At 45.4% G+C, this 12271-nt stretch overlaps 1 protein-coding gene across 14 annotated transcripts in view; it reads left to right on the top strand.

Moving 5' to 3' along the window:
• Positions 1-11870, top strand: part of LOC112235891 (bromodomain adjacent to zinc finger domain protein 2B) — a 96365-nt gene extending 84495 nt beyond the window's left edge. For 12 of the 14 annotated variants that reach the window (XM_024404441.2, XM_042316320.1, XM_024404494.2 and 9 more), the window contains 13 exons: positions 276-350; positions 644-884; positions 1079-1141; positions 1247-1391; positions 1610-2319; positions 2680-2932; positions 3102-3257; positions 3925-4085; positions 4231-4439; positions 8349-8484; positions 9297-9628; positions 10184-10327; positions 10440-11870. In XM_024404441.2, coding sequence (XP_024260209.2) covers positions 276-350; positions 644-884; positions 1079-1141; positions 1247-1391; positions 1610-2319; positions 2680-2932; positions 3102-3257; positions 3925-4085; positions 4231-4439; positions 8349-8484; positions 9297-9628; positions 10184-10327; positions 10440-10596 — 2782 coding nt within the window. In that variant the 3' untranslated portion in view covers positions 10597-11870. The remainder of the gene's footprint in view (positions 1-275; positions 351-643; positions 885-1078; positions 1142-1246; positions 1392-1609; positions 2320-2679; positions 2933-3101; positions 3258-3924; positions 4086-4230; positions 4440-8348; positions 8485-9296; positions 9629-10183; positions 10328-10439) is intronic. The other 2 variants (XM_024404452.2, XM_024404446.2) reach the window with 2 other exon arrangements.
• Positions 11871-12271: the final 401 nt, after the last annotated feature.

Below are 12271 nucleotides of genomic sequence, written 5' to 3'. Positions count from 1 at the left end.
TACTGTTTTATTCATTGGCATTTTTTTAATGTTCTACGTGGAATATCAAGAGTTGTGTTGTCATAGAGCGTTTCATTGGGTTGCATCAAACCTGAAACCCTTTTCAAGTCACTGCCTGTACCTGAGGTAGATTAGGTGACACAACTGGCAATGCTTGAAAATACAATCCTGTTGCTCAAGGAAAATTATGCCACTAAAAGCCTTATTTCACCTTTTTTATCATTTGTTTAACAAAGCCGACCTATCTAAAATTGGTGCTTCGTGCTTCTTTGCAGCGAGATCGACAAGAACATCGATCACATGACCAACCTGCGACGGGACAAGTGGGTCATCGAGGGCACGCTTCGCAAGTGAGCACCCGAGTCATGTCAAGGAGCACTCAGGAGAAGACTGCGTGACGTTCATTATTAGACCTGTATTACCGAATGGGTGTCCGGTGAAAATGATGGATATCAGAACAGAATTTACTGTTGTCCCGCCTCTATTTCTTTTGTATTGGGACAGATTTGTTTGAAGTTATACTTCGAATAAATGTGAATTTGATTGTTTAGGCTTTTTAAAGGTTTTTATATAGTATGGTATGATACCAAAGCCTAGGAAAACATGTGCCACTCTTATCCTCCTGCTGCTTGTCTTGTTCCAGGCTGAGGACCAGCCACGCCAAGAAGACTGGGAAGAGGGACAGCGGTGTGGGGGGAGAGGAGACCCAGTCCCTGGGTACACCCACCCCCGGACAGAAACGCAAGAGGAAAGGAGGGGACAGCGAGGAGGACGAAGATGAGGACGAGGACAGCGAGGATCAGGGGGATGAAGATGACGATGAGGAGGAGGAGGAGGAGGAGAAAGGGAAGAAAGGGAAGAAAGTGGAAACCTGTGAGGATGAGGTCAGTGAGAAAATTGTCACCTATCCACATGATCTATCCTCTGAACCAAATGACAATGGAGTTGTCCCAAGTGGCACCCTATTCACTGTATTGCACTACATCGTGAATAGGATGCCATTTGGGGCATAGTCTCAGTCATTGTAAATGTCAGCCTCTCCTCTGGTGTCAAATGAAATGTGATCTTTCCCTTCCAGGATGATGGGGACCAGACATCCAGTGTAGAGGAGCTGGAGAAACATATCGACAAATTAACCAAGGTTGATACCCAATGGGATCAAAGAGATTTATTTAATTTTTATGAGGGTCAGTTTCCGGGCAGAAAAGAACCCGGCCTTGATACCATTTGTCTTTTCTCTCTCTAGCAACAGAGTCAGATCAGACGGAAGTTGTTTGAGTCGTCCCACTCGCTGCGCTCCATGATGTTCGGCCAGGACCGCTACAAGCGCCGTTATTGGGTGCTGCCACAGTGTGGGGGCGTCTTTGTGGAGGGTATGGAGAGTGGCGAAGGTGAGACTTAAAACACTGACATGACATACGGGCACCACACTTGTTGCTACTTACTTTATCAACTCACTATTGGGATAATATCGTTCATTTGAATAACCCAATTCAGCTTCTTCTAGTGACATGGCTTCAGATCGGTAAGGTCTTTTATATTATACACGTGAGTTTGGGAAATGCGCTTTCTAGAGCAATGTGGGTTATAATATTACTATCTTTTCCAGGAGCAGAGGAGCTGGAAAGGAAGAGAGAGAGACTGAGGCGCACAGAGCTGGTCCAGGTGAAGGAGGAGGTGGAAAGGAGGCCACAGGAGGTGGAGGGGAGGCTAGGGGCATCCACCCTGGAGGGTAGCCGTGACAAGCACACCGCCACACCAGACAAGCACACCCTCAACCTCTTCCTCCAGAAGCCTGGCTCCTTCTCCAAACTCAGCAAACTCCTGGAGGTGGCCAAGATGTCCCCGGACTCAGACAACCACAGTCTGAGCTGTAGTCTAGCCAAAGTCCCCACCACAGTATCTTCCCCTATCCACCCTACCATTCAGACTACACTACCCAGCAACCCCTCTGCATCTCCCGCTCCGCTGTGTCCAGAGGTGAAAGCGGAGCCTTCCACAGCCCTCTTCAGCCCATCCTACCTCAGCAGCGGCCCAGGGAAGATGTCCTCCAGCCCCCAGCAGCTCCAGCCCAATGACCAGCTCTTCAGGGTGCTGACAGAGAAGAACTGCCACTGGTTCAGCCTGCTGCCCCGCTCCCCGTGTGACGAGTCGTCCGTCAGCTCCACCACCACCCCCCCGGCCTCCTCCCCCTATTCCTCCTCAACCACCAGGCCCAAGTCCCCCTCCTCCCTGTCTTCTAATCCCCTAGCCTCCACATCAGCCAGCCCCAGCAATCTCACCACCGGGATCAATAACTTCCCTTTTTCAGCTCTCCAGGTAGGGCCCCTGCACCATATCTCTGTCTCTGATCCTCTAGGATTATTGTTAACATGGTGTAAGCATATTGCTACTTACCGGCATACCAGGCAGTTTTTGATGTTGTCCAATAAGTGCTGTTCTGAAGCTGATTTCCCGGGCACACGTGAATCCCTGTCCTGGACTAGGTGTAATCTGTCTCTAGGAATCCACCCCCTTATGTTCATGTCTGATTTGTTATTCTTTAGCCGTGTTCCTTTTATCATAGCTTTATTTCTAGATGCCATTTGTGCTAGTTGTCAGTGAACCAAGTTCTGCTACATAACATTCTCACTCCTCACCACTGCCTGTGCATTTCTCTGGTTCATGAACTCCTCCAAGCAGGTGAAGTCTGGCATCCATATGATAGGTCTGCCATTCTGTGGATGGCCCGGTGGCATGATGATCCCCACTCTGCCCTTCTCTGCCAGTCCACTGCCCCCCTCCACGCTGGCTGCTGCCTACCACCATGTGGAGGGTAACAGCAACCCCTTCCTGGCACTGCCCCCTGGAGAGAAGCCCCCCTCTTCCCCGTCCCCCGTGGTGGAGGTGGCCAAGACCCAGGACTACCCCGACCCACTGCCCATTCCAGAGGGTAAGCATGGCACACTGCCACCCGCTGACAGGAAAGATGGGAGATGACACAGCACATGCAAGCACTGTGGAGGATTTTTAGGTGGCTGCCAAGAATTTCCACTTTTCATTATGTGTTGTCATGGATTTTATTTACAGAAGTCTTAATAACTTAGGTGTGTGTGTTGTAGAGATGCTGTCAGGCTGGTGGAGAGTGGCAGACATGGAGGAGTTGAGGAGCTTGGTCAAGGGCTTGCACAGCAGAGGTATCAGAGAGAGGGCCCTGCAGAAACAGATCCAGAAACACATGGAGTTCATTGCACAGGCATGTGCCAAAAACAGGGATGGTGAGTTTTTTAGACTAGGGTTAACACGCATACAATTCTCAAATGACACCCTATTCCTTATAAAGTGCACTACTTTTGACCAGGGCCCATAGGGAATAGGGTAATACAGTAGTGTACTATAAAGGGAATAGAGTGCCATTTCAAATGAGTCCTTATAGATGTCCAAAGTATCTTGTGACTCTTTACATCTGACCTTTTAATAATGTGGTAGCATGCATGACCTCGGTTTTAAAATGACACTGAAATGTCAACCCACTGCAGGGAGAGAGTGGATACATCATTCAGAGCTAACGTGGTATTTACCACCATTCCTTAGGTTCATAATCACTTACAGCATGTTGGCGCAATTGAATGAGGCTGTCTGTAACTTCGATGCCAAATATATTCTAAACTGAAGATTGTCTGCATGCATGCGGTTACAATGGCTCATCTCTACAGAGCTAGGCAGGGGAGCCCACCACCCCAATAAAAATGGCAGGGGCAACACTGCATCCCTATATTAGAAAATATCCTTCCCAAACTTCACAGTGCATACTAAGATACAATAACTGTAGTAAACTTGGTTTTAGAAAACAATGTGTTTTGGGGGTCCTGCGTTTATCCCTATTGACCTGTCTGTCTCTCCCTCTCTCTCTCCCCCTTTCTCTCCCTCCCACTCTCGCTTCAGCGGCGGTGATAGACGAGTCCAAGCTGGAAGAGAACGGGGTGAGCGAGGAGACAGTGGAGAGCTGGTGTGTGGAGGAGCAGGCCATGGAGATGGACATCGCTGTTCTGCAACAGGTGGAGGAGCTGGAGAAGAAGGTCACTTCGGCCAGCCTGCAGGTTAAGGTACAGTACATCCTTTTATAGCACTGTATCCATGTGGTATGTAGTGAAGAAGGAATCTATCTGCAATGGAGAAAGACGACGCTGAATAAAGTGCTCCTTCCGCATGGACACACAAACGACTGTTTGTCTTCTTATTTCCTCCCAGGGTTGGATGTATCCGGAGCCCCAGTCAGAGAGAGAGGACCTGGTCTACCATGAACACAAGCCCTTCACTAAGCTGCTTCTAGCAGGAGAGGAGCAGCTTGCAGGGGAGGAGGCGGCCAACGGCGGCTGCAGCCTGGTGCGGCGCATCAACAACCCCCTAGATATAGCTGTAACACGGCTAGCCGAGCTGGAGAGGAACATCGAGCGAAGGTACCTGAAGAGCCCTTTAAGTCCCACCATTCAGGTCAAACTGGATAATGTGCTGGGTGCATTCACTGTCCCTGCTCCCACACCATCTAGTAGTGTTGATGGTGAAGGGTAGGGTCATCCAGATTCCCATTTGAACACTTCTTTGGGCTTTACTCTGCTTCACTGGGGCCTATTTCGGTTGTCTGTTTCTCTCTCCCTCCTCTCTTTTTGCTGCTGTGTGCATTGTTTTTTCTTCATTTGTGAAGTCCCTTAATGTAAGTGGTTGCATCTGTTTCTTTGGAAGCCGGTCTGTACTGTAGCTCTGCATGCTGCATCACACTGGTAACTGTGGCTCTATGTCAACTCATTGACTTACCACGGCAGCCTGAATGTATCTATGAGTGACATTGTTACCGACAAGGATGCATGTACACCATGACATTTGTTGAGCTACGGTTGCGAATTTAGCCCTACATTCTGACCTGAGAGTCTAGAAAGAGCTTGTAGAAATCAGGACAGCAATTACTCACCTCGTATTGAAAGACAATTTTTTTCTTAAACGAGTTGGACGAGAGGGACACCCGACAAGGCCCTCATCCCCGTCATGTGCAGGGGAAAGAGACGGAGATATCGAGGACGAAGGTCGGGGTGCCTTGTAAGGATCCGGTGGTGAGTGGGTAATTTACCTTTTCCACCGGTCCTATTAGCCAATTTACAATCATTGGATTATAAAATAGACTAACTACAACCACGTATATTCTACCAACGGGACATTAAAAGCTGTAATATCTTATGTCATCTATATTTTTCTTAGTGCCAGCATCAGTTTGTGGTGGTAAATAGACAGCTAAGACCGCAATCAATGAGCTGTATACGGCCATAAGCAAACAGGAAAATGCTCATCCAGAGGCGACGCTCCTAGTGGCCGGGGACTTTAATGCAGGGAAACTTAAATCCATTTTAACTCATTTCTACTAGCATGTTACGTGCAACCAGAGGGAAAAAAAACTCTAGACTACCTTTACTCCACACACTGAGACGCATACAAGGCTCTCCCTCGCCCTCCATTTGGCAAATCTGACCATAATTATATCCTCATGATTCCGGCTTACAAGCAAAAACTAAAGCAGGAAGCATCAGTGACTCGGTCAATAAAAAAGTGGTCAGATGAAGCAGACTCTAAGCTACAGGACTGTTTTGCTATCACAGACTGGAATATGTTCCAGGATTCTTCCATATCTTCCATACCATATCAGTCACTGGCTTTATCAATAAGTGCATCAATGACATCATCCCCACAGTGACTGTATGTACATACACCAACCAGAAGCCATGGATTACAGGCAACATCCGCACTGAGCTAAAGGGTAGAGCTGCTGCCTTCAAGGAGCGAGACTCTAACCCGGAAGCTTATAAGAAATCCCACGATGCCCTCCTACGAACCATCAAACAGGCAAAGGGTCAATACAGGACTAAGATTGAATCGTACTACACCGGCTCCGAAGCTCGTCGAATGTGGCAGGGCTTGCAAACTATTAGACTACAAAGGTAAGAACAGCCGTGAGCCCAATGACTCGTGCCTACCGGACGAGCTAAATTATTTCTATGCTCGCTTCGAGGCAAGTAACACTGAAACATGCATGAGAGCATCAGCTGTTCCGGATGACTGTGTGATCACGCTCTCCGCAGCCGATGTGAGTAAGATCTTTAAACAGATCAACATTCACAAGGCTGGATTACCAGGACGTGTACTCCGAGCATGCGCTGACCAACTGGCATGTCTTCACTGACATTTTCAACCCCTCCCTGTCTGAGTCTGTAATACCAACATGTTTCAAGCAGACCACCATAGTCCTTGTGCCTAAGAACACTAAGGTAGCCTGCCTAAATGACTACTGACCCGTAGCACTCACGTCTGTAGCCATGAAGTGCTTTGAAAGGCTGGTCATGGCCCACATCAACACCATTATCCCAGAAGCCCTAGACCCACTCCAATTTGCATACCGCCCCAACAGATCCACAGATGATGCCATCTTTATTGCACTCTACACTGCCCTTTCCCACCTGGACAAAAGGAATACTTCTGTGAGAATGCTATTCATTGACTACAGCTCAGTGTTCAACACCATAGTGCCCTCAAAGCTCATCACTAAGCTAAGAATCCTGGGACTTAACACCTCCCTCTGCAACTGGATCCTGGACTTCCTGACGGGCTGCCCCCAGGTGGTAAGGGTAGGTAACAACACGTACTCCCTGTTCACTCAAGACTGCATAGCCAGGCACGACTCCAACACCATCATTCAGTTTGCTGATGACACAACAGTGGTAGGCCTGATCACCGACGACGATGAGACAGCCTATAGAGAAGAGGTCAGAGTACTGGCTGTGTGGTGCCAGTACAACAACCATTCCCCCAACGTGATCAAGACAAAGGAGATGATTATGGACTACAGGAAAAGGACAGAGCACACCCCTATTCTCACCGACAGGGCTATAGTGAAGCAGGAGAGCTTCAAGTTCCTTAGCGTCCACATCATCAACAACAAACATGGTCCAAGCACACCAAGACAGTTGTGAAGAGGGCACGACAATACCTATTCCCCCTCAGGAGACTGAAAAGATTTGGCATGGGTCCTCAGATCCTCAACTGTAGTGCGTTCGGCGCAGTACATCACTGGTGATGTCAGATGAAGGCCCTAAAATTGCCAAAGACTCCAGCCACCCCAGTCATAGACTTCTCTCTGCTACCGCACGGCAAACTGTACCGGAGCGCCATGTCTAAGTCCAAAAGGTTTCTCGACAGCTTCTACCCTCAAGCCATAAGACTCTTGAACAGCTAATAAAGTGGCTACCCAGACTATTTGCATTGCCCACCCCCCCTCTTATATTCTGCTGCTATTCTCTGTTTATTATCTATGCATAGTCACTTTAACTCTACCTACATGTACATATTACCTCGACTAACCGGTGCCCCCGCACATTGACTCTGTACCGGTACCCCCTGTATATAGCCTCGCTATTGTTATTTTACTGCTGCTCTTTAGTTATTTTTAATTTTTACTTAAGATGTCTTTTTCTTAACTGCATTGTTGGATAAGGGCTTATAAGTAAGCATTTCACTAAGGTGTACACCTGTTGTATTCGGCGCATGTGACAAATAAAATTTGATTTCGCATCGATATGCTGTTTTCCCCACTTCAAATAGCAATTATAGGCGCACACCTAAGAGTTTCCACAAGACCTGACACAAATCAATGGAAAACACTCACCAGAACTTTTTTTGTAACCGAATCAATTCTATAATGGTGAAAAATCAGACTGGTCATTTAGCAGATGCTCTTATCCAGACAGACTTACGTGAACAATCAGGGTTAAGTGCCTTGCTCAAGGGCAACATGACAGATTTTCACCTAGTCTGCTCGGGGATTCGAACCAGCAACCTTTCGGTTACTGGCCCAATGCTCTTAACCATTTGGCTACCTGCCAACTTGCTTAAGTGGATAACGACTGGAGAAAAGCAGCCGGTCTGCTGTTTACCTCTGCCCTGTACATTTGCTTCATTTTGATTGGTCAAGAGAGTTGAGAGCATGTGTGTATGTATGTATGTATGTATGTATGTATGTATGTATATATATATATATTTTTTTTTAGACTACCTGGATATTTGAACAAATGTCATGATATTATTTGAATTGTGAAATAATGCCAAATGCCCATCCCTACAGTACTATGAAGCATGTCAGTCACCAGGTCTGTGGAGTATTATGCAGTATCTCTTAATCATGTCCACTCTGACCAAAACACTCTTCCACTCTCGTGGTTTTCTGTGCACTGCAGTTGGCAGTGGGCTTGGTTAATGTCTCTGATTGTTTTATGGGATGTTGTGAGTGGCTGGTTCTCTGATCACGTTGTCTGTCTCCATCTTCTCAGGGGGGAAGAGGAACTGGCCCCGGGCATGAAGGTATGGCGCAAGGCCATGGGTGAGGTCTGCAGCGCCGCCCAACTGTCTCTCTGCATCCAGCAGCTCCAGAAGTCCATTGCCTGGGAGAGATCCATCATGAAAGTGGTACGTGTTCTCGGATAGAGTTTATTTGAAGTACGGTGCATTCGGAAAGTATTCAGACCCCATGCTTGTGACTCTACAAACTTGTTGGGTGCATTTGCTGTTTGTTTTTGGTTGTGTTTCAGATTATTTTGTGCCCAATATAAATGAATAGTAAATAATGTGTTGTCATTTTGGAGTGACTTTTATTGTAAATAAAAATTTAATGTAGAAGTGTTCAGAAACATATTATATTCTTAATTACAATAAAAGTGACTCCAAAATGACACACTACATTATTTACCATTCATTTCTATTGGGCACAAAATAATCTGAAGCACAACCAAAACAAATTAAAGACAGTCTGCACTTTAACCTCATAGTCATTGTATCATTTCATAGTGCTGGAGTACAGAGCCAAAATTACAAATAATGTGTCACTGTCCCAATACTTCTGGAGCTCACTGTATAAATATATACCGACAACAGACAGACGCACACAAATAATGACATCACACCTGCCCAGACCCACATGTTCCCACTGCATCTATTTCCAGTACTTGTAAGACTATGCCATAATAGCACAATTTGAAATGCCATCTGTTTTTCTGTCGCCCACACCTTTTCAATATTTAAATATTAATGCATTTGATTCTTCCACTGTCTTAACTGGAAATCAAATGATCATTGTTGAGGTAAAACCTTTTTCTCAATTATTGATGAGTAAAGTATGGTCCAACCCATTGGGCATCTCACCTCCCTCTCATATTAATTAAATTCAACGATGACAAGTGTGATCCTCGCTAAATGCGAAATGCATATTTTATGTCATTCAGGCAAGCGGTCAATCCCCCAAGAATAAGAAGAAGAAGCAGCAGCAGCAGAGCCGAGCGGGGGCAGCCGGGCGAGGAGGGAAGACAACCACCGAGGTAAAACAGAACAGGAAACCGTCGTCTGTAGCCAGCGGAGAGGTCTCTGAGGACGATGCTGCCAGCACCAGCAGCAGCACCCCAAAAAAAGTGAGTAAAGAGCCCAAAAAGAGGAAGAGCCCAGGAGAGGGGAGCCCAGCCACCAACCAGTCCAAGCAAGACAGTACTCCCGTCTGTGTGAAGAAGGCGAAGATGGCCACATCAGCCAGAGACAATGAAAAGGATCTGACATTGTGCAGGTAACAGTATGACTGAGGTTGCACCATTAGTATAATACAATATTGACCCAGTAAGTGATGTACGCTTACGCTGGTCCCAGATCTGTTTGTGCACTTGTCGACTCCATTGATGTCATTGTCAAGCTAAACATGTTTGGCATGTCAATGAGTGACAGGGAGTTGGCGTTAGGGCTGTGACGATACCAGTATCGCAATATTTTTTTCCCCATGGCAAAAAAGAAAACCAGACGCAGACCTAGGTCTTTGGTCCTTTTTAAAAACCTGCTGTGTATAAGTACTGTGTTATAGCTTGGAAAATGAATGTGACATAATGTTTGTTTCCAACATTAGGGCCGTTTTCCTAAAGAAGTTAAACCGCTTCCTGTTTTGTTTCCTTGCCACGATGCTAATGAGTATCGTGATACTGGTAACGTCCCGGGCGCAGTTGCCATGGAATCATAAACAGGCTAGTGCTCAGGCTAACATACACTAGCTGCTGTAGTGTGGGATGCATTGCCATGCTGCACTGTAGTTAATCTGAGGTTCATCGATTTGTTGACTCCTTTTTCTCCATAGGGTGCTACTGGTTGAGCTGGAGGGTCACCAGGATGCCTGGCCCTTCCTTAACCCTGTCAACCCCAAATCTGTCCCTGGCTACAAGAAAGTCATCAGGAAACCCATGGATTTCTACACAATCCGAGAGAAGCTCGTCCACAGCCAGTACGTGTACCATACAATATTAGTATGAAAAATGATCTGCATACAGTGTTGCCTGATACCTATATGATTCTGTCTCATACATGTCATAATGTTTATTTGTCTCAATTTACAGGTACTTGAACCTCGAGACGTTTATAATCGACGTTAACTTGGTTTTTGATAACTGTGAAAGGTTTAATGAAGACAATTCGGACATTGGACGAGCCGGACACAACATGAGGAGTTTTTTTGAGAATAGATGGAATGAGCTGTTAAAACAAACCAACTAGGCTAGTTTGGACTACTTTATCCTCACTATACTGTATGGGACCAGCAGTAACCACAAGCAGAGCAGCTGGATTGGTCTAAAGTCTCTCCGTCAGCAACCAGGGAACCTAAATGAATTTACAACTGTAATTCTACACATTCACTTCAGTGATGTACAGTAGAATGCAGTTTTTTTTTTAAGAGCAGAGAAATGCACCCAAAGGGATACACACAAAAGGGGTGGGTGTTTTTAAAGTGCAATACCATTTCCTAGAAGAAACCACATCGGAGCTGTAACTGGGAACAAAACGTTCCAACTAACTGTACTTAGTTTATTTTTTATTTTTTATCATTAATATTAAAGTGAATGTATTTAATTTAGTCAATTATTTATGAGTGAAAATGGTTCCGTTTTCTAAGACGAGGAAGAAAAAAGCAAAACTGCTTGAACAAAAATCTCACGAATGTTTTTATTTTTTTTGGACATAAAACTAAAGCCGAGAGAGAAAATTAATTGTTTACACTGCTCTGTGCCGCCGGGGTACCACAAGATTCCTGACGGTATTACTGTAACACTGCATTTCAATGTATCTTTACATTGCTCGCTAACTTCACATGGACAGTGAGGCAGCAATGACATCTGTATATACTATTCATTCATGTTAATATGAAGTATTGTTTGTAATATGTGTACATACAGTATTGTTACAAGAAATTCAATATTGTTTATGCCTTTGATTGTGGTGTTTCATTTCAGTCTAAAGTGATAAATACATGTATATTACCTGTGATGTATATCCTCTGCAAGCACTGTGGTCTCTTCAATCTGGGTAATGCCTGCCCTCTCAAATGTGTGTGGAGGATATTATTTCAATCTTTTGGTTTAGCATTCCTTCAAAAGGTGTGTGTGTGTGTGTGTGTGTGTGTGTGTGTGTGTGTGTGTGCGCGTACAAAATGTCAACTCTGGTGGGCCTCGAATTCTGACATTATCATCCTATCGTCAGTATAGAATCCATTGTGATGCACAGTACCTTTTCATAAAAGATGTTCTCTCCATTTGCTTTGCCACAGACCCAAGGACACAGGGCGTTTGTAATAGCCAGATTCAAACACAGTGGTTGTGTCATGCATGGTCTACTGGTGCCATGTACAGCATTTTCTTTGTACCTGAGTCAGAGTACTTGAAGTTATTTTATTTATGAATATTGTGGGGAAAAGTCACTTTTTTTTGTAGGAGCATAATTTTTCACTAGTGTGTGGGGCACGGATCTAATATAAAGGATCTTTTTCAACTCTGTATTTTGCATTACGTCATATTTCATTTCCATACTATAACTACAAATATTTGTGTTGGTAGGATATCTGGGCAAACACCGAGTGTATAAAACATCAGGAACACTTTCCCAATATTGAGTTTGCACCCCTTTTTGTCCTGAGAACAGCCTCAATTCCTTGGGTCGTGGACTCTACAAGGTGTCGAAAGCGTTCCACAGGGATGCTGGCCCATGTTGACTCCAATGCTTCCCATACTTGTGGCTGGATGTCCTTTGGTTGGCGGACCATTCTTGATACACACAGGAAACTGTTGAGCATTTTAAAAACCCAGCAGCGTTGCAGATCTTGACACTCAAACCGGCCTGGCACCTACTCCCATACCGCGTTCACATACACAATCCATGTCTTAAAAATCCTTATTTT

The sequence above is a fragment of the Oncorhynchus tshawytscha genome, linkage group LG03 (genome assembly GCF_018296145.1).
Source record: "Oncorhynchus tshawytscha isolate Ot180627B linkage group LG03, Otsh_v2.0, whole genome shotgun sequence".
NCBI lineage: Eukaryota > Metazoa > Chordata > Actinopteri > Salmoniformes > Salmonidae > Oncorhynchus > Oncorhynchus tshawytscha.
The sequence above is the reverse complement of the archived record's forward strand: the minus strand, read 5'-3'. Positions and strand labels throughout refer to the sequence as shown.